General features: G+C 48.4%; 3 protein-coding genes across 3 annotated transcripts in view; 2 read left to right on the plus strand and 1 right to left on the minus strand.

The window, feature by feature from the left end:
• The first annotated feature begins 982 nt into the window (after positions 1-982).
• On the plus strand, positions 983-4,509 carry FAM219B (family with sequence similarity 219 member B). Its single transcript, XM_007948951.1, has 5 exons — positions 983-1,196; positions 1,405-1,492; positions 2,363-2,440; positions 2,847-2,895; positions 4,342-4,509. Exons 1-5 carry the CDS (start codon positions 983-985, stop codon positions 4,507-4,509), a joined length of 597 nt encoding a protein of 198 aa, XP_007947142.1.
• Positions 4,510-8,943: 4,434 nt separating this feature from the next.
• Positions 8,944-15,998, minus strand: MPI (mannose phosphate isomerase). Its single transcript, XM_007948952.2, has 8 exons — positions 15,983-15,998; positions 15,169-15,296; positions 14,198-14,398; positions 13,342-13,483; positions 12,824-13,006; positions 10,438-10,611; positions 9,483-9,691; positions 8,944-9,162 (listed from the first exon to the last, which is right to left on the minus strand). Exons 1-8 carry the CDS (start codon positions 15,996-15,998, stop codon positions 8,944-8,946), a joined length of 1,272 nt encoding a protein of 423 aa, XP_007947143.1.
• Positions 15,999-21,657: 5,659 nt separating this feature from the next.
• SCAMP2 (secretory carrier membrane protein 2) overlaps positions 21,658-25,917 on the plus strand; it is a 23,745-nt gene continuing 19,485 nt past the window's right edge. Inside the window, exon 1 of the mRNA XM_042782065.1 lies at positions 21,658-21,714. Coding sequence (XP_042637999.1) covers positions 21,658-21,714 — 57 coding nt within the window. The remainder of the gene's footprint in view (positions 21,715-25,917) is intronic.

Genomic DNA, 25,917 nt, shown 5'->3' on the forward strand with positions numbered 1-25,917 from the left:
TATCTTTGCAGAAGTAGATTGCCCAACCTTTCTTCCCAGGAGTGGCTGGTGGGTTTGAACCACCAGCCTTCTGGTTTCCGGTTAGCAGTCAAGTGCCTTAGGCACTACGCTACCAGAGCTCCCTCCTTTTGTGAAGGGCGCTAACACCTCACTCAAGTTCTCCTAGGTCCGGCCTCCGGAGCTCCAGAGGTGTGTGGAAAGGACACCCCCCCACACACCCTGTGAGGAGCACGGAGAGCGCGTGCACACCAAGGCAGTAGAGTTCCCGTCTAGTAGGCGCACACCCCTGGCCCTCGATAAACATCGCGCAGGCCATATTTCCAATCGCCTGGTATGCATGAGACATGGACAATGAATAAGGAAGACAGAAGAAGAGTTGATGCTTTTGAGTTGTGGTGCTGGCGAAGAATGCTGAAGGTACCATGGGCTGCTAAAAGAACTAACATCTGTCCCGGAGGAAGTGCAGCCAAGATGCTCCTTGGAAGTGAGATGGCCAGACTTCGCCTCACCTACTTTGGTGACCATTCCCTGGAGAAGGGTGTCATGCTTGGTAAGGTGGAGGGTCGACGAAAGAGGAGAAGGCTTTCGAGGAGATGGATTGACATGGTGGCTGCGGCAATGGGCTCAAGTATAGCAAGGATCATGGAGCTGGCGCGGGATCGGGCGGTGTTTCGTTCTGCTGTTCATGGGGTCGCTATGAGTCTGAAGCGACTCCACGGCACCTAACAACAACAAAAGAGACAGAACTAGACCTCGACAACGCCAGGCTCAGACCGCAGTGTCCCTGAAAGGAGGGACCGAAAGTACACACCCTACGAAACAGTTGGGACAACCCCACAGTAGGCGGGCCAGAAAGGACTGGGCGTGGACAGACATTGCCCGCATGCGGCCATTTTGCTAAGGGAAAGTCCGCTTCCTGCACGGGCAATGGCTTCTTACCTGTGAGGCGGAGCTGAGTCGTCTAGTGGGGTGTGGCCAGGCCATGGCGTCCGCGGAGCCTGTATCGCGCGGGGCGCGGGCGTCTAGCCAAAGACCCCAGCCTGGTTGGGCCAAGGACCGAACAGCAGGAGCTGTGGGGCAGCCCTCCGGGAGAAGCTGCGGTGGAATCTCCCGGGAGGGAGAGCGGACCTCTGCGGCCGTAGAGAAGCGGGGCCCATACATGGTGGCGCGCGCGCCCTCCATTCAGCACAAGCTGCGTGAGTGCGGCTCGATGGGGAGCCCGGGCGGGCTGCCGCGTCCTTGGGGCGGGCTCCAGGAGCCCCGCTGGCTCTCGGCCCGGGAGGGAAGGGATTAGGTGCACCCCACTCCCTCCTCCGAAATTCTGTTCGGAGGATTAGCCTCCCGGCGCTCGGGCGATACATCGGAGGGGGGAAGATCCCCTGACCCGAGCCCTTTGACTTCCAGAGAAGCACCGGGACCTGGCCAAGGCCATTCTGCGGAGAAAAGGCATGCTGGGGGCCTCGCCGAACTGTCCCGACTCTTCAGGGAAAAGGTCTCAGCAGGCGCCACCTCCTGTGCCCCGCGGTTTTCAGAGAAGGCCTTAGTCCTCAAGATGGGAGCCAAAGTGCTCACGTTTAAGGCCCAGCTAGTGTTCCCTGGATAACATCTTGTCAGATCCACACTGCCTTTAAATGTGAAGAGGAAGAAGCATCTCTTTTCGTTTTAGCATGTGATTACATTAAGAAAGAGCTTTGGAATAAGGGGATTATATCAGTATATAGGATCATTCACGTGTCTGAGTTAGGAAGGAACTTGGTGGCCAGCATCGCCAATAGTGAAGATGGAAAGCAGGGTGGGAATAGCCAGTGCTGTTTTTCGTTTTAACAGACTAGTAAACCCTCAGAGCTGGATAGGCACTTACCCAGTGCCTCCTTTTACAAGTAAGAGCTGAAACTCAGAAAGGTGAAGGGATTTGCCCAAGGACTTGTTTTTCTGCCTTCTCCTTAAATAAAGGGCTTAAGATCTCTAAGGGGTGCTTTTTCTGACTCATGCAAAGGGAGGTGTGCTTTTCCTCTACGAGAAGGAGAAGGTGGAGAAGGAGAAGGTGGCGGGAGTGTAGTTAGAGTACATATTCAGAGAAGCAGCACCCAGATGCTTGTAACTACCCGGCAGTGGTGGCTGTGTGATGGGTAGAAGGCAAGTCAGGGGTTTGTTATGCGCCGTGGAGTCGGACCCGACTCATAGTGACCCCTCCTTGGGTTCCCCAGGCGGTATCATTATGGAAGTAGATTGCCCAACCTTCCTTCTGAGGAGTGGTATTGCAGTCCATTTGTTTCTATAAGGAAAATCCGTAAGGTGGTTCCTGGGAAATGATGGTGCTTTCTTATCTATGCTTGGTCTTTCTTCCTGTACTTCCCCTTAGCTCAGTGAAGTTTAACAAGGGATATACCGCTCTTAGCCAGAGTCCAGATGAAAACCTGGTGTCTCTCGACTCTGACAGGTGAGTGCTGTCCTTGGAAATGCCTCTTGAGGAGTGACTTGGATAGAACTGCAGATCATTTGGCACCTTCCCTTGTTCCCTGTCATCTCCACTGCCCTTCTTGCATGTCCGAGGCCTGTCCTATGTCTGACCACTAGCCCTTCCTATAGTGGCTTGGTTAGAAAATTCATGGGTGATCATGCTCCTCTTGGATTTGGAGCAGCAATATTGTCTGAGGGCATCATCCTGGCCACTTGTATTCGTACAAGGAGCCACTTGTATTCATACAGATTTTGGGCTTGAGTTCTGTGGTGAGTGGTCTTTGCTCCACAAATCCTCCAAACCCCCTTGCATGCTCTCCACCTTGCCTTTTGCAGCTGTTCTCCATAGGCAGCCCCCTGAACTGATTGTCTTCCTCTTCTCCTAGTGATGGGGAGCTGGAATCCAGATACTCCTCCGGGTATTCCTCTGCAGAGGCAAGTCCAGAGCATTTTTCTGCATGGTGCCAGGCTGCAGGCAGCATCATCAGCACTACCAAAAGCTTTCCTAGTGCCTGCCATATGCACAGCACTGTGCTGGACTTCCGGTCTATTCTCCAATAGTCCACTCTGCCCTCTTTCCCCAGCAGAGGTGTAGGAGGTGTCTGAGTGCTATTAAAAGTCCAGGAGATCATAGATCCTCAGAGCTGGAAATGACTTCAACGTTTTCTAGTTCAGGCCACCACTTAGAAAAGGAATCCTCTTGCTAAATCCCAGCTAAGTGTTTACTAGTCTCTGCTCCCTACCTCCAACACACACACCCCACACAATTCCCTTGGATAACTCATAGAAGTTTTTCTTACTGCTTTGAAATGTTGCCTGTGGCCTGGTCCTGTTGGTCCTAGGCCTGTACTCCAGTAATACTGTAATTCTAGTCTCCCTTCTTTTTAGTGTCTTTGTTTTTTTTTTTCCTGAGGTCAGCATTCCTGTCTCTCTCCCACCCACTCTCCACCAAGCTTGCTTTCTCCCAGGCCAAAACATCATGTTCCTGCAGTTGTTCCTTCTGTGGGAACTCAGACTGAGCTACTCTTAGGTTGGCTTTGTGGACATGTTTCCAGAGTGAACATTCTGATTGTCCTAGACAAGAACATAGGGACACACAAAGTTCTGGCATGTGCAGCTTACTGCCTTTGACAAAGGTGAAGTGCTGGGGACATGAGTGTACACCACTGGTATTTCTTCCTTATTCTCCTGGAAACCCTTGGCTACCTTCTGAATTTCTGCCAAAGAGAATAGGGCCATTTTATAAATTGTGTCCTCCTTGAAGGTCTGAGTGTCCAAGATTGTTAAAACAAACAAACAAAAAATTAGCTGAGAACCAGAGGCAGTCCTACACTGTTCTAGCCTCTGTATTTTTTTTGCTCAGTGGAACTGGTGAAGCCAGGCTGACAGGTTCCATTTTGCAGGGACCCATCCCTGCTGACATCAGTGTCTAACCAGCAGTGCAAAGCTGCTCCCTGCCCTGCTCCACTGTAACCTGTGTTCCTCTACTACTCTGGCCTATTGTTCCAGTGCCATTGTTCCCATGGTCTTGAGCCTTAAAGACCTATCTGGGTTCTCAGTAGCAACAGTCAGGGTATTGACTTTCAAACAATCTAGAATTTGATCTTTGCATCAGATGCCTCTGGGATCTTTAGTGAGAGCAGCTCCTCTGGGGGTCAGTGACAGTGTAGCCCAGACAGTACTACCAGAAGCTCCTTGGTGCCCCTCACTGCTTTGTGAGGTACAGCTAGGAAAAGGTGGTATTTCCTCCTGTAGTCCAGAGATATCTGGGGTAGTGCATGGACAGGAAGCCCTGGTAAGGGAATAGACAGGCCTTTTGGACAGCAGTTGTTTCTGCTTTGTAGCCAGGCTTACATTTCCCTCTCCTCTTTCTGCTTTTAGCAGGTGAACCAGGAGGTGAGCCGGCAACTGCTCCAGGATGGTTATCACCTGGATGAGATTCCAGATGATGAGGACTTGGACCTAATTCCCCCCAAGCCTATGGCCTCCTCAACTTGCTCCTGCTGCTGGTGCTGTCTTGGGGACTCTTCCTCCTGCACCCTCCAGTAGACATACCCTCAGGCCGACACCAAAAATGAGTCACATTCACCAGGAGGCCTGCAGAGCCCTGGTGGCCCTTCATAGCTCAAAGAGTGCAGTGGGAATTGTCAGCCCCAGACTCGCTGGGAGCACTGAGACCCCCCGGGAAAGTCAGTGACCAGCAGGCGGCCCTTACCTGGTGCTTCTTGGGCAGAAGCCCCTATCTGGACCATGGGTCATAGGTGGAATTCTGCAGTTTTCCTCTGCTGTTGGAGTAGTTTAGAGAAACCACTTTAATAAGAGCAGAACATAGAGGAATTTGGTTTTTTACGGTGGGTGACAAAGTGGCTAAGAAAAACACTTGCAGACATACTGACGTATTTGTCATCATGCTCTTGTTGTTGTTATGTGCCGTCGAGTCGGCCCTGACTCATAGTGACTCATAGCGACCCCTCCTTGGGTTTCTGAGGCAGTATCACTACGGAAGTAGGATTGCCCAACCTTCCTTCCGAGGAGTGGCTGGTGGGTTTGAACCGCCAGCCGTCTGGTTAGCAGGCAAGTGTCTTAGCCACTATGCTACCAGAGCTCCCCATCATGCTCTAGGGGAGGCAAATAGCCTTGTGCCCAGGCTGTACTGGATAGTGGTAGATGGAGGCAGAGAATAAGCACTTTATGGCTTGTAGCTGGGAATCTTTGAAAAACGATTTAACTATTAGGAACCAGTTCAAGAAGTCTCATATGCTGTCCTCCTCCCCTCAGCTCTAAGAGAGGTTACAGATTTGACCTTCAAAGGACATGTGGGAGGAGCCTTTGGCCCTGTTCAGGTTGCACCTGTAAATCTGACCATGGCAGGGAATACAGGTACTTAATGATGCAGCAGGATCAAGGCTTCCAGAATCCCTAGACCTAGTGCCTCCCCTAAGAGTTCTGTCTGCGTAGATTTGGTGACTCTAGTCAGCCCTTCCTTAAGAGGAAAATTGCTGTACCACATACATATCTTAATTGTACTCCTTCGTTGTCATTTTCTGCTTGGGTCTTGGTTAGTAAGGCGACTGGGGCTGGCCTCAGAAGCCTCAAGCTTTTGTGATTACCAGCAGAGGGAGCTGCAGGGAGCAGTCTGGTGCCTTCTATTTATGTAGCTTTTTAAACTGAGAAATAGCAATGGGTGAGAGGTGTGTGGGCTTTCACCTAGATAGAGGCTCACAGACAGGGTGAGGAAGAGGAACTAAAACAGGTCACAAGGCCCCTGCCCAAGACCAATCTGCCAGTGTAGGGGTCTGCCCCCACCCCAGCACAGGCCATTCTTGTCAGCCATCCAGATTCCTGAGACCACAGCATGGGTCTAGCTCAGAACTGGGCTTCATAACCTCTAGGTGCAGCAGAGACAAGTATAGTTTTCCCCATGGCCCCCACGAGATAGCATCCCTTGCTGTACTGAGCCTCTAGAATTTGTTTTTCAATGATTCCTTTTTTGCCTCACCCAGGAGTGATTTGAAGAGGAAAGACAGGGTTCCCAGCCTAAGAGGTATGGCCATCAGGACTGGGCCCCACCTGGAAAAGTGTTCCTTCATTTATGTCTTGTAACTGCAAGAGGCATGAGGGGTGGTAATGACTTTCACTCTTATCACATGAAGTGACCGGAAGATTGAGAAAAGTCAGGTAAAAACATAAGGCCTTGTCATTGCTAGATCACTACCTCTATGAGAGTAATCCCATCAGTGCTCGATTAGCATCCATCTTTGTACTTTCTCAAACTGGAAAGTTGAGGGGAATACACAGTACCTAGGGAGCTGAAGGGAGCTCTGGTGGCGTAGTGCCTAAGGCATCTGACTGCTAACCAGAAGGCTGGCGGTTCAAACCCACCAGCTACTTCTGTAGAGATACTACCTCGGAAACCCAAGAAGGGGTCACTATGAGTCAGATCTGACTCAACAGTATGCTTGTTTTTTGTTAGGGAGCTGTACCTGACTTCTGTGTTACTAGCTAGCAATTCCACAGCATTAGCAAGATGGAACAGAGCTCAGAGACAGGTCAGGTTGGAGTCTGGAAATAGGGAAGGCAGCTAGATGGTTATTCTGTTCTGGAATGGGCCTCTGTAAGCTCTGCCTAGATGCCCAACCTTCTAAGCACTTTGTGCACATGCCTGCAGGGAGGGAGAACATGTGCATTCTGAGCCCTTTGGCCCAGCCATACTGAATCCAGGCCCTTCTGGCTTCTGCAGAGGTGGAGAATAGGGCTCAGATGTAGCAGTGTACTGGGGGGAGGAGGAATCCAGAAGGTAGTTTTGGAAGCCAAGTGTGGAGCCCTATTTCTGTGGGGGAGCTGGCTAGGACTCAGTTGTTGTTTGCCGTCGAGTCAGCCCCGACTCATAGCGACCCCTCCTTGGGTTTCTGAAGACAGTATCACTATGGAAGTAGGATTGCCCAACCTTCCTTCCGAGGAGTGGCTGGTGGGTTTGAACCGCCAGCCTTCTGGTGAGCAGTCAAGTGCCTTAGCCACTATGCTACCAGAGCTCCCATAGGACTCAGTAGCCTGGGCATTTGGCAGCTGGTGAGGGTGAGGGTGATAGGAGGACCCCAAGACCAAGGTCCTCTGGGTGTTGTTACTATAATCAACACTGATGTTTGGCTGCAACTGTCCCTGGAAAGATGTCCCAGAGTTGGCTGACCACCATGTAGGAGGCCTTCCCTGTGTATATATAAGAAGCTACAGGGGCCTGAAGCAGTGTACAGGAAGGCAAGGTGAAAACAGTTAGCTCTTTGGGGCCAATTGCCACAAGTCAAAGTACCAACAAAGGCACCAAGGTGCCCAGAGCCACACTGCCTTAATACAGTTGCTAGGTGTTCTGCAGGTGATAGTCCCCTGCAGGGAGAGGGGTGTACCTGGGCTTGCTTCACAGACAGGGTGGCACAGATAGTGTTTACACAATATAGAACTCTGGCTTATCCTTCTACAGCTCTGTAAATTTATAAGAATAAATGTTATCATACTCTAAGCTATGTGTATCTGTTGCAATAGATAAAAGGCTTGTATCCCAATTATTGCCTGTTCTGGATCCTGAGGTGAAAATAGCCTATAGTCCCCACTGTGGTCATTCCTCCCAGAAACCACACATACACTTTTTGCAGCTGTTCTCTATGAACATCTGTTTAGGCCTGCTTCACAGGAGACCATGAACAGAATATGCCCTTGCAGATCCTTTATTCTCAAGTCTTCAACTTTTTTTTTTAGCTAAAGAAGCCAGAACAGATGGCCATAACTTTTTGAAGCTGATTTCCTGGAACTCCATTGTAAAGGGGGCCCAGAAAGTTCTGTGCAAGTCAAAACCCTTACCCTATAGAAGGAGCTAATAGCCTCGGTCTCTTTCTAGTCTGGGGTTAACAAGATTACAGGTCAGAAACTTCAGCATTGACACAGACAGCTATGTAGTCTCTTCTAGAGGTATGTCCAGTTCCTAACAAGTGGGTACAGAGATTAGACACCCTCCTAGGTACCTCCTGCCAACTCAAAAGATACGGCTATCATAAGAAAAACGTAATTCTGTTCCCAAATCCCTGTAATCTAAATGATCAAATGTACTCTTGAGAAAGGGTTGAAAAACATTTTTGGTAAAGGGCCAGACAGTCAAGTTTCAGTTTTTCAGGCTATTGGGTCTCTAGTACAACTATTCAACTTTGCCACTGTAGCCTGAAAGGAGTTAGATAGTATAGATAGTAAATGAGTAGGTAAGGCCACATTTGGTATGCCAGCCTTAATGTGCAGACGCTATTGTATGTGTGCAGACCTGAAGGGCCTAAGGCCTGAGTGTAAGCTCTCCATCTGAGACACGAATCTGGCCTCCTCCCTTCCCACTAATAAAAGGACTCCAGAATCTAGCTTGCCCACCTTCAGGGAGCTTTTTGAAGCAGGAAGAAAGCAAAACTGAAACATCCCGGGAGGGCTTTCAGCTCACTTCAGGGACTGGAACATAGAGGCCAAGTGCTCATCACCCCACAGCCTCAACACAAGAAAGATCTTTAATTGCTTTGACATAGTAAGAGGGTGACTATGAGCAACTTTAGTCCATGGGCCTGCCTTCTGGGCAGCAGAGGAAACAGGCAGTCCCACAGCCAGAACCCTGTTCCCAGATATTAATTATCTAGACTCTTATTCTAAGTGATGGTAACACTAACATAGATTTCACGAGGTAGCCTAATGCTACAGGCTGGAGCAAAGTTGCTGCCTCCTTGAGCTCAGGCCAGCATAGCTCACATGTGGTGAAAATACAAGGGGAGTGTGGGTCCTTAGTCTTCCTCCCCAAAGGGGATGGTTCAGTCTGGGAGTGCTCAGTCATTACCTTCTAGCTCACTCTTCTATGTGAGCATTCTCTTCCTGATAACTTCTAGGGTGTGCCTAAAGAGTACAGAGCGGGGAAGGGGGTTTAGGCTGGGCCTGACAAAGTGAGGCTGCCCTGGATTTAGGCCTCTACAGCAGACAGCAGGCTCGGAATATCAGCAGGTCCTTAGGCACTGTAAGCTTCAGCGAGACACTCTCGTTGGCCCCAATGAAGAGCACCCTGCCACGCTGCAGGGGGATGGGTGCCTGGGCTGTGGGTGTGCTGGCTGTGACTGTTCCCTGAACCATCAGGAGAATGCTGGCAGAGTCCAATGCCAAGACCTTGTATTCAGTGATGGAGCCAGGGACCTGGGCAGGAAGAAATGATTGGAGAGTACAGCACAGACTACTCCCATCAGCTCACAAGGACTCAGGCCAACCCCAAGGGCACTAAGCAGGAGAGCTCTACTACATTCTCCCCCACTGCTAATGCTCTTGTTGGCATGGAGGCCCATGGCTGTTCCTGATACAGAAAACTGGACAGGCCTGGGGCCACCTCCTACCACCTGAACTTGATAGAAAAGAAACCTAACTCCAGGCTGTTGCCTGACCAGGTATACTCCACATTGTGGCTCTTGCCAGGGTTCCTCATGCCACAAAAGGGACACCTACTGAGGCCACACACTCACCTCAATCTTCATAACGGTGAAGTCCGGCACAGGGGGGTCATAGATGGAAAGGTAAGGGTCTTCCTGACTCCATGTTGGGGGAAAGAGTCTGTCCTTGCTGTGACTAGGGGTGTAGTTGAGCATTTCACACAGGGTTGGCACGTCGATGAACTTGGGTGTCAGGCCAGCACGCACTGTATTGTCTGAACATGCCATGCACTCCACACAGTCTGGGGACAAATAGTTGGCATGTGCTAAGCTGATGAAGTGTGTCTCGGAGCTTGGCTTTCAGGGGCTGTGCCTTTTAACTTGAGTTCTAGAAGACCCCAAAGAGTTAGGTAAAATGCTGTGTGAATTTGCATTCTTTCTGGGAGAAAAGGCCAAAAAAGGTATCAGATACCAAAAATAGGTGACAGGTTACCCATTATAGTCAGGTGGAGTCATGTTAGCCCTGGAGTAGTGATGGAAAAAAAAAAAAAACACTGCCGTTGAATCGGATCTGACTCATAGTGACCCCTCCTTGGGTTTCCAAGACAGTATCACTATGGAAGTAGATTGCCCAACCTTCCTTCCCAGGAGTAGCTGGTGGGTTTCAACTGCCAGCCTTCTGGTTAGCAGTCAAAATGCCTTAGGCACTACACCACCAGAGCTCTCTCCATAGTGATACAGCCTCTGAAACCCAAGGAGGGGTCGTTATGAATCAGATCCAACTTGACAGCAGTGAGTTTGGTTTTTTTGGTTATACTTATTAGAGGGCTTAACAGGGAGTATAACGACCTCATCGGATTGGGGTGAGGATTCAAGTAGTGTCTAACACTAAGCTGGTATTCAGCATCCTTATTGGCCCTTTCCCTCCTGACCCCAAGAACCCTAGGAGGTCAGAAACCTTAGAAAAGATTTCAACCACCCTTTTGTGCATTGAGAAAATAAGGCCCAAAGGGGATGTAGTGGGGGTCACTGCTGAAATGTGGCTTACCTCCTTTCAGGTAGGCATGGGGCACATTGGCCTCCAAAAACATGGCCTCCCCTGGCTTCAGGGTAAGCAGGTTCAGGAAGTAGATGGCAAAGCAACCAATATCCCCTGGGTACTGCTGGTGCAGCTCCAGCAAAAGCTCTCCATAGATATCCTCCATATTGTTTCCTGTAGCCACTGAGGATCAAAGGCACCCAAAGGTCACTTAGAACACTCAGTGGTACTCATAGTCCTGCCTTGCCTGGGAATCAGGGCACCCCGGGGAAGAGTCCCTATCTACACAGATCCAGGGGCTATGGTGAGCCTGTCCTAGCCATACTTCCAGTAGCTTTCCTTGATATTCTAGCCCATATAATGCCATTTATCCCACCACATCTTGACTGTTTATGTGCCTTGTTGTTGTTGTTATGTGCCATTGAGTCAGACCTGACTCATAGTGACCCCTCTTTGGGTTTCCGAGGCGGTTATCACTACAGAAGTAGATTGTCCAACCTTCCTTCCGAGGAGTGGCTGGTGGGTTTGAACCGCCAGCCTTCCGATTAATAGTCAAGTGCCTTAGGCACTACGCTACCAGAGCTCCCGTTCACGTGGCTAGCACTATACTAAGCATCAGGATGGCCAGAGACTGGTTCTTCTAGGACAGAATTTCTCAACCTTGGCACTACTGGTGTTTTGGGCCTGGATAATTCTTTATTGCCAAGGTCTGTCCTACGCATTGCAGGATGTTCAGCAGCATCCTTGGCCTCTACCCATATCAGTAGCAGTTATGACAAACGGATAATTGCCAAATGTTTCCTGGGGTGGTGGGGTGGGCAATGGGACAAACTCACCCCAGTTGAGAAACATTGTCTAGGAGCTTAAAATCTAGTTAGGGAGATAACCCAAAAGAGTTCCATATATCCAACTGTTGGTTAGCCTAGGACTTTCCTGGTTTTACCATGGAAAGTCCCACGTGTCAGGAAATTCCTCAGTCCCATGCAAACCTGGATAGTTGGCCACTCCAGAGAGCATGAAGCAGAGTGTGCCAGGGTCCAAAATGTGTCCTGGAGACTGACCAAGGTAGGATGAGCTCTGCCTGGATTAGAGTGGGGAAGGAAGGCTTCTTGGAGGGGGGAGAGGGTGTGCATAGAAGGAGTGAGGGTATTTCTAAGTAAAAGCAGTGTATGAAGGGTACAACGAAGAAACCAGCTTGACCTGGGCTGGAAGGTTGGTCTAAGTTCTTCATACAGAGACTTGCTGAATGTCTACTCTATGCTAAGCACTGGAGACACACACAAAGATTGAGGACGCAGGTCACCCCAGTTTAACAAGTGTGCATATGATGATACAGACTCATAGCTGTATGAACATGGGGTTACAGGAGCTCAGGGCAGGAGTATCACAGAAGAACTCACAGTTCTTCTGTGAGTACAAGACACCCTAAGGAAGAGGTTTACAAGCAGAGAAAACTCCAAAATAAACATACAGGGCAAGCCTGAGTTAAATAAACAGTTCCTTGTGGCTTAAAGGTGGTGGGGAAAACATGTACAGACCGAACCATAAAAGACCTCTGAGCCATCTGGAGAAGGGACTATGGCTGCCAGGCTAAGAAGATGAGACACATCCTCTGGGCCATATCATCTCAAAGCTGAGAGCTGGTTCTGCCTTGTGTTTCTCACTGCCTGTGTTGACTTCCCAACTCAAAGGTGACATGACCACAACCATCACATCACATCACATCTCCTTACTTAGCACAAGGTTGGGTACATAACACAGTATTCAAGGAAAGATCTAATGATTGAGAACTCTGGGCATCAGGCCTTTGGAAAAGGGGGTTGGATCCCTTTGTCCTCTTAATGCTTGCTAGCCCCCAAACATAAGTCATCTATCTATGTGGAGCAGCCTCAGGGCTAAGGGAAATCTCAGAATCACTGAGTGGAAGGCATCCTGAGTCTTGTAGGCCAGTCTGCCTCCACCCATCTAGAGAAGATGACCAGTTTAGACATGGCACTTAACCTAGTACCCTGCTCCACATACACACAAAAAAAAAACCTCACTGCCATCAAGTCGATTCCGACTCATAGCAACACCCTTCGGGTTTCCGAGGTAGTAAATCTTTATGAGAGTAGATTGCCCAGTCTTCCTTCCACAGAGTAGCTGGTAGATTTGAACCACCAACCTTCTCATTAGCAGTCAAATGCCTTAGGCACTACGCCACCAGCGCTCCTTTGCTCCACAAAGACAGAGAAAGAAATGCTAAGTTGCTAACAGGCCATCTACACTGGGCCCAATTTAGTGTCCCATTTGGACAAAAGGATTGAGAGTTCTGTCCCCTCAGCTTAGTGTCTATGTCAGAGAGCCCAAGATGGGGCACTGCACACTTCACCCCCAGGCCTACAACCACACCCACCTTGCTGAGAGATCCGCTTCACCAGCAGGTTGAGCTGCTCCACTACCACCTTCTTCTCACTCTTCATCAGGTGGGAGAAACAGTTCTGCAGAGCAGAAGCCACAGCTTGGGAGTCGTGGCCCATGCTCTGCTTTAGCTGTGTCGATGCATTATGTCCAATCAGAAACTGGAACTCAGGTACCTCTGTAGGAAGGCCGGGCCCAGGGTCATATCAGGAATGGCGAGATATAAACTGACAGAAGTGGGGAGTTAGAGGAGGCCTCCCCATTCCACTCCTAGCCCATCCCTGGCCCAAGCAGCCAGACACTGCTGATAAAACTTTGCAGTTAGAACTGACTGCTCACCACTAGCCCTGGTGACCACACCCAAGCCTGTCCCACTGGCTCCAAGAATTGTTCCCAGAAGCCAACCTCTTAGTTAGTTCCTCAGCCACTCAGTTCCTGTGACATTCAACCTCTTCTCTGACATCATTCCCATTCCCCACACGTACCAGACCCCGTACAAATATCAAACCTTACTCTTCAGAAAGGTCACAATCTCTTCAACTGGTCGGAAGCCACACAGGCCCTGGAAGGGGGTAAGGGCAATGGCCATCTCTGGCTTGTGGTTGGCATCAGGGTAATGCTCTGGAGCCTGGAGGTGTAGCTTCTCTGCCAGCTCCTGGGGTGTGGCCAGGGGAAGAGGACAGCCAGGGTACACCATCAACTAGCAGGAATATGACTCTTTACCAGTCCAACCCAGCTCCTGCTCACCACCCTCCCCAGCTGCCAGATGGCAATGAGCCCAGGCTTGATGTGGAAATTCAGGGTTTGGCAACTGAGGGCAGGGAGAGCTGGGGCAGACTTTTAAGAGATCTGGCCTGCAAATCAGGAAACCCAGATACCAGGCCAAGTGACATAAGCTGTGTGACTCTGGGCAAATCTCTTTTCTCTGGGTCTTTGTCCATATAAAAATGAGGGATTTTTGGATAGACAATTGCTTAGGTAGTGACTGAAGTTTTATGCAGGAAGACTCCATAGAAATAGGGCTGAGGCAATAGCTAGAGTACCTGCACCGTCCTGGAAGGTGGAAATATGACAGGTATATATGAACCAACCTGGGTTGGGTGAGGATAGCCCAGAATAAGCCCCTAGGAATGGACTTGGAAAAGCTGACCAGGTACAGGCTGGTCAGCTGTCTGCTTAGACTTAGCTGCCCAGAATATGTCACCAAATATCTGGCCTTACAGAGCTAAATTGGGAGCTGTCAGGTCTGGATTTAGCTTTGGGCTGGAGCCTGGCATGGGTGGGATAAAAGCAGCAGTAAAAGGCATGGGAGGGCCTTGACATAAGCCCTTCTCCACCCTGACCTCTGTACCCTGTCCTAATCCTGTACCTTGTTAGGGTGTGCCTGGATGGACAGCGCTGTTTTAACTGAGAGCACTTTGAAGAGGAAGGGCAGTTGGCCTTTAAAAGTATCTTTGACCTTTGACCCCAAGCAGTCCTGGTTCTCAGCAATCCACTGGCCTAGGGTCTTCTGTGAGATATGATTGTCAAGGATCTTGGCATCTCCCCGAGGGTGGGTCCCCATCCACAGCTGGAAAGACAGAAAACATGGGAGGAAGGCTAAAGAACCTGGTACCACCAGGCTGCCTGCCCAATCCCAGTTACCCCGTGCTCTCCAAAGGGCAGCTGAGTTCTAGGACAGGCCTCCAGGCTAGGTGTTCATGCTCACACCATCTCTAACTTACAGGAAGGGAGCAGACCCCAGAACACCAGGAGCTGGGAGACCAAAGCTTTAGTTCAGGTTCTGCTTCTGTGGAGCCTTGGGCTAGTTACTTCCCTTCTCTGGACCTCAGTTTCCTCTTCTGTCAGAAGAAGAGAATGACACTTGCACTGTTAATGTCACTGAAGAGCTGTGACTCTCACCCACCTCTATGAAGGGTTAATATTCATTTATTCAGTCTCATGCAGAAGCTAAAGCCTTCTTTTGCTTTGGCTTTTTCTCTACTAAACAGGCAAGAAAAATGTATAGTTTAGATAATAAAAATGCAAAAATTAAAGTAAACATTTTAATTGGCCAAGAGTGTACTCTCAGACTAAATTAAAATGCATGAAGTGCTGAGTACTGATAGTTCTTGGGGAAAGGAGGATACTGGGAATCACAGCCCATTATATCTAAATCTCTCTTCTTTTGGTGCCACCATCTGGTTCATCAACCTGCACTGATCTGAAGAGCAAAGAGGGCCCCTCCACCTTGCTGTCCTTCCCTGTAGATCTATATGATTTGCCTCAGGCCCTTTGAATGGAAGCATCCCTTGGTCCCTACGGTGAGTATGATGAGCTTAAATACAGTGCAAGTCTCACCTCTGCGTATGGCTTGTCCTCTGAGATCTGGGCCAGTGGGTCACTGCTGGCCAGTAGTAGGGCCACTTCGCTGTTAGATCCCAACTTCCCCCAGGCATACTGCTGCACCACACAGGAAAGTGGGAACACTATGGGCAGACAGACAGTGTCAGCCTCAACTCCACCCCTCAGGCCTGACCCTAATTCTCTGGGGTTTTGACTGGGGACAGAGTCAGATAATATGCTTGTAAGTTGGTAGGTAAGGAGCTCTGGTGGTGCACTGGTTAAGGCATTTGGCTGCTAACCAAAAGGTTGGTGGTTCTAACCTACCAGCCATTCTGCGGGAGAAAGTTGAGGCAGTCTGCCTCCGTAAAGATTTACAGCCTTGGAAACCCTGTGGGGCAGTTCTACTCTGTCCTATAGGGTCGTTATGAGTCGGAATCAACTCGATGGCAGTGGGTTTGGCTTAGTTTTTAAATTGGTAGGCGAGGGCCTTCTCCGATGGCCTCAATATTTCCATCTGTAAAATGGGCAGTGAGAATCTTCTGCTGACTTGAGACAAACAGCTGCCGTGAGGTGACAGGAGGGAAAACATGAGGTAACCATCCAACGGCACCCCATCTGGAGATGATCCATGCCCCCTCTCCTCGGGCCCCTCCCTCGGGGGCTGCACTATGGGCTCCAACCTCGTTGCAGGTGTTGTCTCCCCTGCCTGGCACCCATTTATTTTCAGCAGAACCCAACGGGGTGGGCTCTACCTGACAGATTAGGTCAGGAAGAGTCTGCAGGACGCGACCCAGCCCCACGCTCGCGGGCCTCCCGGCCAATCGCTCACCTCGCTGAGCCGCCATCCTCGCAGCTCCCGACCTGGTTTCTCACACGTACGTTCTTCCCTCTTCCCGACAGCACCCGCGGGCCCCTCTGCGCCCGGAGCTTCATGGGAAATGTAGTTCTTGTAAGTTCGCCACGGCGGCTCGTGGGCCGAGGGTGGACACCTGACTAGGCACCCCGAAAACCGGATTTCTTCTCTCACACTCTGCCTATCAGGAGGACTTCCCATCAGCCCAGGGGCTTCCAGCCCACAATCTTAAGTATATTCATCCCTTCACCCAACACACGTTTATTGAGCAACTACTTAATACCAGACAATGTTCTAAGGACTGGAGATACATCACAGAACAAGATAACGGCCTGAGAACAAGAAGCTCTGCCTCTTTAGAGATTCGATTCTAGGGCAGGAAGACAGACAAGTATAATAAATTATAAATAAGTAAATCATATAGTATGTTGAAATGTAATAGTGTTGATAAATAAAAAATAGAGAAGAGTGGGAGGCAGTTTGCAGAATTTAAAGGTTGTCTGTGTAAGGTTCAGTGAGGCTAATGATCCTTTGATGAAAGACTTGGTGGTGAGGAATGAGGGAAGAGTGTTTTGGGCAAAAGAAAACAGCTAGAACAATGGCTCTAAGGTGGGAACATGAAAAAGTGTCTTTCATGGTCAAGAAGTAAATAGCAAAAGGCTAGTGTGGCTGGAGCAGAGTGAGCACGATGGGGGGAAGTGAGAAGGTCAGAGAGGACTTTGGGTTTTACTTCAAGTATCTCAGTCAACTGAAGGTTTGACCAAAGAACTGCTTATGATCTAAGTAGGAATTCACTAAAGCTTGATGGCTAATTGCAAATGCTATATGCAAGGCCCTTAACCTCTCTGAGCTTGTCTTTCATGCTGTGAAATAGGGAAATGGAGAACATAATGCCAGTCTTGTGGACTTGTTTCGGGGTCTGGTGGGATGATGTGGAGTGCTTATAATACAGTCTGTGCTTTGTGCTCTTCTGACTCTCCCTGCCCTGAGTGCTGCAGGAGCTCAGAACCTCGGCCCCTCCTCCAGGCTGAACTGCTCACAGTAGCACACACAGAAGTCAGGAAGAATCACCAGGAGCTTCTAAATGGAAGGCAGGCTGGGGCTGGGACTTGGCTGTGGAGTAGTCTTGTTACATCCTGTGGAGAAAGACTCCACAGGACCTTCTCAAGAAACAGCCTAGGAAGAGGGCAGCCAGCTGGAGGGGCTCAGGAGCATAGCAGCCAAAGCTCCAGGAAACCTGGAATGAGAGGTTGCAGACCTGACTCTGCTCCCCATCCAGAGATACCACTAATTTCCACAGCCTCTAGCATACTTGCCCTAGGGAGAGAAGGGGTACTCTGTAATCTTCTGTCCAGATGTGGACATCAACCTCCCCTGGGGTTCCTGGCTTAATAAATCAGTGTACATTTCAAAAAAGAAGCTTCACCAGACATGAAGGGGTAACAAAATGGAAAATACAAAAATCATGCAAACTGCACAGCTCATCTATCTCCTATTTTGGAATATCCCTCCTCCTCATTCCCTCTCCCCTTCCCATATGAACTTTCTGGGAAAAGAATGATTAGCAAAGGTGCAAGAGATTCTCAGAACACCCACCACCACCACCAATGAAGTCAGAACTAGGATCATTTTGTCATAGTATCTCCACACAGAAGAACGAACTCAGATTGACAAGGGAATAGAAACTCTACCCTCATATCCCATACACAAAAAAACATATGGGAAACTAGAGTGTTTGAGTACCTAGATCCTTCCACCCTCACCTCTTGCTCCTGTATCTCTAGTGGAACTAATCACACTTTATTATCTAGTAATGATCCACTTTCATCTTTCTCTTTTCTACTAGACTGTATGTCTAATTCAGCTCACATCTGCCAGTGCCTTGCTGAGGGTGAAGTCCTAACAACAGCTAACATTTGTTTGTTATACACTGGATGCTGTGCTAAACCCTTTTCAAGAATGTTCTCACATTCTCAAGACAACCCTATGAGATAGTTACTGTCATTAGCCTCATTTTATGTTTTTTTTAAATTGCTGCTAGCTTTTCATATAAACCACATTTACACTTTCATTTTCTTCCCCCTTTCTCTTCACCCAAGTTAATATATGTCTACCTTCTCAATAACACCATCACCACCCTCTAGTTAGTGGTTTACCTTCCCTTCCCCACATACCCCTGGTAACCATCAAAGAATACTTTTTTGTGAAACCCTTTTCTTGACTTTACATTAATGGCTTCATACAATGTTTGTCCCTTTGTGATTGACTAATGTCACTAAGCATAAAACAACAAACCACACTCACTGCTGTGGAGTCAATTTCGACTCATAGCAAGCCCTCCTTGGGTTTCCAAGGCAGTATCACTACGGAAGTACATTGCCCAACCTTCCTTCCGACGAGTGGCTGGTGGGTTTGAACCGCCAACCTTCTTGTTAGCAGTCAAATGCCTTAGGCACTACGCCACCAGAGATCCTTTCATCCATGTTATGTTTTGCAGATTCATCATTGTTCTTTAACATTGTGTAGTATTCCATTGTGTGTAAGTACCATGGTTTGGTGTTCCATTCCTCCACTGATGGGCATTTAGGTTTTTTCCATCTTTTTGCTATTGTGAATAGTGCTGCCATGAACATGGGTGTGCATATATCTGTGTCACGGCTTTTATTTCTTTAGGATATATACCTAGTAGTGGGATTGTAGGTCATATATCATATGGTATTTCTGATTCCAGATTTTCAAGGAAGTGCCATACTGTTTTCCGCAGTGGTTGCACCATTTTACAGCCCACCAGCAGTATATGAGGGTTCTAGTCTCTTCATACCCTCACCAGCATTTGTTGTTTTCTGAACTTAGCCTCATCGTAAAGATGAGAAAAATGAGTCTCAGAGAGGTCAAGTAACTGGTCCAAGAGCATAGGGCTCTACTCTGGTATACTTCCTCCCCTGATGAATGAGTGAATAAATGGTGTCTCTCTCACACGGCAGAGGACAGATTCTAGGGTGTCTTTGGAGACAGATGGGTGGGTGGATTCTACATTGGTGATAGTTAAGCTCTATTATTTATTCAGCAGCCCAGCACTTGACCAGGCTGGAGCAAACAAGGAGGCAGGACAGCCTTGGTTGTATGTATCTAAGTCGGTTCTCTCAGGCAGCAGACAGCAGAGGTCTCTGTATGCTGCCCTCAGAGGGGGCTGTAGGACTTAGGGGTAGTTGTCTTCTGCAGGAACACAAACACACATTTTTTCCTATCCTCCCACTTGGGGATATTTCTTAGAGAAAAGTTAAGCTGGATTCTAAAGGATAGCTAAGATTTAGACAGAGTCGAGGAAGGTAAGAGAATTGGATGGGAAAGCAGTATTTACTAAAGCCTGTTGTGTGTGTGTTTAAGGGGAGCTCTGGTGACGTTAGTGCCTAAGGCATTTGACTGCTAACCAGAAAACTGGTCAAATCCACCAACCACTCCTGGGAAGGAAGATTGGGCAATCTATTTCCATAGAGAGACCGCCTTGGAAACCCAAGGAGGGGTTGCTGAGTCAGGATCAACTCGATAGCAGTGAGTTTGGTTTTTGGTATTATGTGTTTGGCATTATGTTAGTGTCAGAAATACAATGATGAATGAAATAGATCCTGCCCCTGCTCTCATGGAGCTTACAGTCTAGTGGTAGAGACAGACCTAAACAAATAACACACTACACAGTGTATAAATATAATCTGCAATAGGCATCATGGAAAAAAAGTACAGGGTACTAAGACTGCCTGTGATGGGGGAGCCTGATCTAACCTAGGTAGGGAGAGGAGACCACCCCTGGGGGACATCTGGGCTTGGATTTGAAGGAAGAGTAGGAGTTAACGAGGGGAAGATGGGGGACACGGATTAATGTACACTAGGTAGAAGGAACAGCAATGCTGTGCAAGGCCCTAAGACCTTGTACAGGGAGGGAGGGAACTTGGGAAGTTTGAGGAATTGAAAAGCCACCAGTATGGCTGGAATGCAGTGGAGTAAGCAGGAGGAGAGGTGAGAAGGAAAAGATAGGTGGGGGCTGAACCTGCAGGACCTTGAGGTCACATTAAAATTTGGGCCTTTATGGAAAACAATGGAAGGATTTTAAACAGAAAAGTACCAAAATAATTTTGTGCCCTTTAAATAGATCTGTCTGCAATATGAAAAATAATAGACTGAAAGGTGATAAAATGGGAAGGAAATGAATGAGCAGCCTCATACTAGTCCAGAGTAAGAAATGACAGTGGCTGGAAATGAATGAGCAGCCCCATACTTGTCCAGAGTAAGAAATGACAGTGGCTGGATTCGATTGCAGCAGAGATGAATAAAAACAGAGATGTGAACAAGGTGAGTATGTGGGGAGTGTAGGAGTCTGGGCGTGGTTTACAATCTGCTGCTAACCTAAAGACTGGTTGTTAGAACCTATCCAGCTGCTCTGTGGAAGAAATGCCTGGCAATCTGCTTCTGTAAAGATTACTGCTAAGAAAACTCAATGGAGCAGTTCTACTTTGTCACATGGGGTCACTTTGAGTCAAAATCAGCAACAGGTGGGGAGTGAATCAGCCATCTCCTCCAAGGCTGATGGCTGGCTCTTGCTTCACTCCCTCTTTCATTTAATAAATATTTGACTGCCAGTTTCAAATCCCAGCTCAGGTCTTAAACCTGCTTGGGCCTAGGGATCATCATCCTGAAATAGGGAAACTTGCTGACATCACAGGGCTCAGCTTAGGGGGGGCAGCTGCAAGGCCATGTGTTTCTCTGTCAGAGCAAGAGCTTTCAAGGACACTTGTGCTCCACCCCTACGGCTAAACCCCTTTCTTAGTCCTGCGAAGGCATCTCAGATGAGGAACTCCCTCCCACAATCCCATGGCAGGAAGCTGGCACTCCTGCCCCCCTTACTCCCTAGGATCTATCCACTTCCCTGTGAGAGAGACACCATTCGTTCGTACACTCATTCAACAAGAGTGTAGCAGAGTAGAGCTGTATGCTCTTCCACTATGCTCTTTTATTCTGTCTAAATCTCAACTAGGAGCTCTGGTAGCATAGTGCCTAAGGCACTTGACTGCTAACCAGAAGGCAGGCAGTTCAAACTCACCAACCACTCCTCGGAAGGAAGGTAGGGCAATCTACTTCCGTAGTGATACCGCCTCGGCAACCCAAGGAAGGGTCGCTATCGGGACTGACTCGACGGCACATAACAACAGCAGCAAATCTCAACTATCCTTTACTCACTGCCGTCGGGTCGATTGACTCAGAGACCCCTCCTTGGGTTTCCGAGGCGGTATCTCTACGGAAGTAGATTGCCCCACCACCTTCTTTCCGAGGAGTGGCTGGTGGGTTTGAACCACCAGTCTTCTGGTTAGCAGTCAAGTGCCTTAGGCACTACGCCAGCAGAGCTCCTCAAAGCATAGGCATAACAAGTAGAAACCCAGCAGCCCAAAGCGGCCGCAGCTCTGTGGTGAGCTGGACGTATGGGCGGAGCTTACCTCTGTGCCGTCACAGGAACACGCCCCTCTCAAGAGGACGCTGCGCCTGCGCCAGAACGGTTGCCTCGCTCCCGGAAGTAGAGGGTCTGCACGGAGAGCGCCACTGGGTCTGGGTGGCGGGAGGCAGCAGTGCTCGCGGAGCTTGCCCGTCGGTCCCACACAGCCATGTCGGCTTTCGACACCAACCCTTTCGCGGACCCAGTGGACGTAAATCCTTTCCAGGTACAGTCCTCAACTGACACCTCTTTCTGGGGCCAAGGGCCGCCACCCGGGCCTCTTTCGCCAAAACCCGGAGACGTGGCGTAGGAGGGACGGGCTGTCTGTTCAATAGGAGAGCAGGTTCTGAGAGCTGGCCTATCGTAGCGTTTGGGGGGGCGGGACTAGCGGCAGGTGGACCTGCAGAGGGGGCGGGGCGTGGTAGCAGGGCATGAGGTGGGGTCTTTTAGCACCCAAGAAGTAGCCCTTCTCACTGGGCACTGTTGGGGAGGACGGGAACAGGCATGGTCGGACACTCGAGGAAATTCTCCCAGTGTCAGGGAGAGAAGCTACCCCACCTGAGTGGGAAATGTTGCTGCTACATCTTTGCAATCTAGGAGAGACCCCTGCCTTGAGTCACCTGAGGAGAGGAGAGGACAGCAACATAATGAGGAGGTGGAAGCCTCTGATGGAAACGTGGGAAAAGCTCAGGTTACCCATCCTCAGCAGCCTAACTAACGTATAGCATATAGGAGAGCTCCTGAGAATTGTCAGGAAAGGAAGGCTGGGAGAAGGTGGGAAGGCAGCCCAAATTGAAAAATGGCTATGATAATAATTCCACCCTTTGGTCAAGGATCTACTTTGGAGTGGTTTTGACCAGATAGGAAGAGCCCAGATTAGGGAGAGAAGAGAAGTGAGGGGGCTCTGAGGGTCTCGAAGCAAAAGGAATGTGTGTAGTGGTAGTGGTGACAGTTTACATGAGACACACTGGCCTATGAACTGGTCTGAACTTTTGGACAAATATCAAGGAAGAAACAGTATTCCTACTTAAAGTCAAAACTTCTGTCTTTGAGCTGAGAACACAGGGATAGTCTCTTTCCGTAACGAAGGTCTGGGACTCCTAGTAGCCTCAAAGCTCCATGTGTCTCTTGTTTCGTGTATGCTGAAATAGTTCTAGGGAAGCTTACTTGTGCTGACCAGTGCTTTATGAGCCCTAATGTTTCTGCTCTGTCAGGATGTCACCAAGCACATTATTTTGTACTTTATTTTGCTCTTTGATACTTTTAGTCATTGGCAGCTTCAAAGTTTCCTGCAGGTGTAGGGTAAGTGGTCGGAGGGGACCTTCTTGCGACTCACAGCATGAGCTTTCCCACCTTGAATCCCTCAAAGGATCAGAGCATAACTTTCCTCGATCAAAGACAAAGGAGACTTTAAATAATTATATGCTGTCAATAGAGTGAAAACGCTTCTTTCTTGGACTCAGGCTGACTTATCCAACAGGAGCCCTCAAGGCAATTTTTGGTAGTTTGTTCCTTTTAACACCAGGGAATTCTGAGCATTTCTCTTGTAGCTTGATGTTTCTTGACAGAACCTTTGCAAGGACCTTTTCTCTTATGTAAGGCAGTCATTTCTAGTAGCTGCAAAGAAAGAACATTTGCATTTTTTCCTGCAGTGTCTTCTGGTAACTGTTTTTGCTTGATTACAAAATTAGTGCATAATACCGAAGTTTGGGTTTTAGTAAGGATCTAGGTAGCCTTTTGGTGTGATGATTTGGATTTTTTTTTTTTTTTTCTGGTCCTGTTAGAATTAGAAATAAAGTGTCTGCTGACAGGCAGCAGTCAGCTGTTGAGAGATGCAGAGAGCTTGTTCCTGATCTGGGCAGTGGACAAGATAATTGGTCTGAGTTCTGCCCTGTATTAATAGCTGCTTGAAACTCTCAAACCACATCTCCAGCCCCAGAATTGATTTTGCAAACTATGGTAAAAGTAACTTCTGCATTCAAGCAAGACAGTCTTTCTGTCAGGCAGCCCCAGGATATGGCAGGACAGGAAGCAGCTGTGATCCTATAAACAGCAGCATCTGCTGGGGAATCCTGTGGGAAGAAGAGAACTGGCTGGCTGCGATTCTGCCCCTCCTCATCTTAGACTGAGTTTTCCCTCTTGGCACATGGTTATGTGGGGAGAAGCAGTTTTGGATGTGAAGACCCTGAACTCCTCCTGGTCAGAGCTGCCCTCCTTCTCCTTGAGATGGTAGTGTCTACTTCCCTGCCTGCCAGGGCTGGGACTTTGGGAGAGTGCAGTGCTTGAGTGACTGGGTGTGAGCCCAGCTTCATTTACCCAGGGTGTTGGCACAGAGTTCAGGAGACAGCAGGTAGAGAGCTGATAGGCTTAAAAAGAGTCACACTGAGTCAACCTTCAGAGCAAAGTCATTTTTTCCTTCACCCCATGAAATGGTGGATTACAAAAATATACTTAGTGTTCAGAGTCCATGGTTGACTGTTAGAGCTTGGAAGGGCCTCGGAAATCTATTCTGACTCCTGCAGGCTAGAGATAAGGAAACCAAGACCACAGTGAGGATGACATATGCCAAAGTCACCATCTAATTAGCAGAAATAAGGGGTGAGTCTCTTTGCTGGGACAGAGCTGTTTTACAGGTTTTTTAAACTCAGACATTGGCATTCAAGTGCCTTGGGGCTATTTTAGGCCAGCTGATAAAGAATGCAACATCACCATCCTCACCATGCTTGAAATGAGAGTTACAGTAGTGGTGAAAGTAACAAATTATTAATAGCTGAGCTATTTTTCCCCCAGTCTGTAGGGATGGCATAATAGAGGTTTTATCACACCTGTTAAGACAGCACTTTAAGGCAGCAAGTGCCAAATTATGTTCTGAGTGACACCAGTCCTGAAAGGTACTCAGAGGTCTGTGGTCAAATAAATTTGGGAACCACTGTCTATTCCATTTTTCTGGAAGATTGCTAAGGCCTGCTAGTTTATTTAAGACTCTGAAGAATCCTACAATGAAGAGGTTGGTTCAACTTTTTTGACCTAGCATTTCTCTAAGTTACTCAACCATGGAACCCTTTTTCTGTTAACTCTTGTAATATCCTGTAAAACTCCAAGGTTGCTTTTCAGCTTACTATCCTTGTTCTTTATCAGCTCCTTACCCCAACTCTCACCCTGTGCTGTGGGTGTGTGCTTTGATGACCTCTTCTTTTTAAACAGGTATAATTGTGATTATTCTAAAAATTTCTGCAAAGCAAGGGAACTGGGAATGGAGAGTTAAGTCACGAGAGTGCAGCAGAGGTTTACCAAACTCCTAGGAGGAAGCAGGAAATCACAAGCCAAGTATTGCAATTTCACAACCTCCCCTGGCTCACTCTAATCCCTCTGTTAATTAAGGCACATCTGCTTTTACCCTGTGGGTATACAGGTACCTGGTTTGAACAAAAAGAGGCCTGGTGGTGCAGTGGTTAAGCGTTCAGCTGCTACTTGAACAGTCAGCAGTGGTTCAAACCCACAAGCCATTCCTCAAGAGAAAGATGAGGCAGTCTGCTTCTGTAAAGATTTACAGCCTTGAAAACCCTATGGAGCAGTTCTACTCTGTCATACAGGGTCTAGCAGTTGAAATTGAGCTGACAGCAACGGGTTTAGTCTGATTTGGTTTGCTTTGGACTGATTCCAAGATTCTCTCTCTCCAAACCATTTTCATTAAGTCTTGTCAGGAAGGGACTAAAGGTTGAACTGTCTGTTTCATTTTTCAGCACTCCGCTAAAAATCAGACCACCTGGGAAATGTCAGGGCTGCTTGCTTTCTCAGCGTTTCTGCCCTGTTATCCCAGGCAAACAACATTGACCTCAAGGAGGGAGTGGAATAGATGATGGTACTCAACAGAGAAAGCCTTTCAGTGGTCTTGAGTCGCCAAATCACACAAGATTACTTTCACACACTACCTCCTTGCAGTTAAAAGATAATCTCAGTGGTGTGGTTGTTTCCTAGGGATTAAACATCTCTCTCCAGTGGGAGGAGAAAGTGGTGGCAGAAACGTGATTTGGGTGTGAACAAAGTTACATGAAGTTTCCAGCACAGACACTCAAAAAAGTAAACCCTGAGGTAGATACACTCCTTGGATAGAACAATCATGGGAGAAAGAAGGGCTATTTATGCACAGAGAGACAGCTCAGGGGGCAGGAATGCATGCAGGGATGGACATGGGGAAGAGGTAACTATCAGGAGGAAATGGGAGGGGAGCTGTTGCATTGTGATAAATTGTAGTCAATGTCATGAGACAAAGTATATGTGAACTGCTGTATGGAAAGTGAATTGCTCTGCAAATTTTCACCCAAATCACAATTAAAAAAAAAAAAAAAGAAAAAAGACCAAAAAAAAAAAGTAAACCAATACAGTTGCCATTCAGTCACTTCTGACTCTTGGTGATGCCATGTGTGGT

The sequence above is a fragment of the Orycteropus afer genome, unplaced genomic scaffold (genome assembly GCF_000298275.1).
Source record: "Orycteropus afer afer isolate SDZICR_OR568_19922 unplaced genomic scaffold, OryAfe1.0 scaffold00233, whole genome shotgun sequence".
NCBI lineage: Eukaryota > Metazoa > Chordata > Mammalia > Tubulidentata > Orycteropodidae > Orycteropus > Orycteropus afer.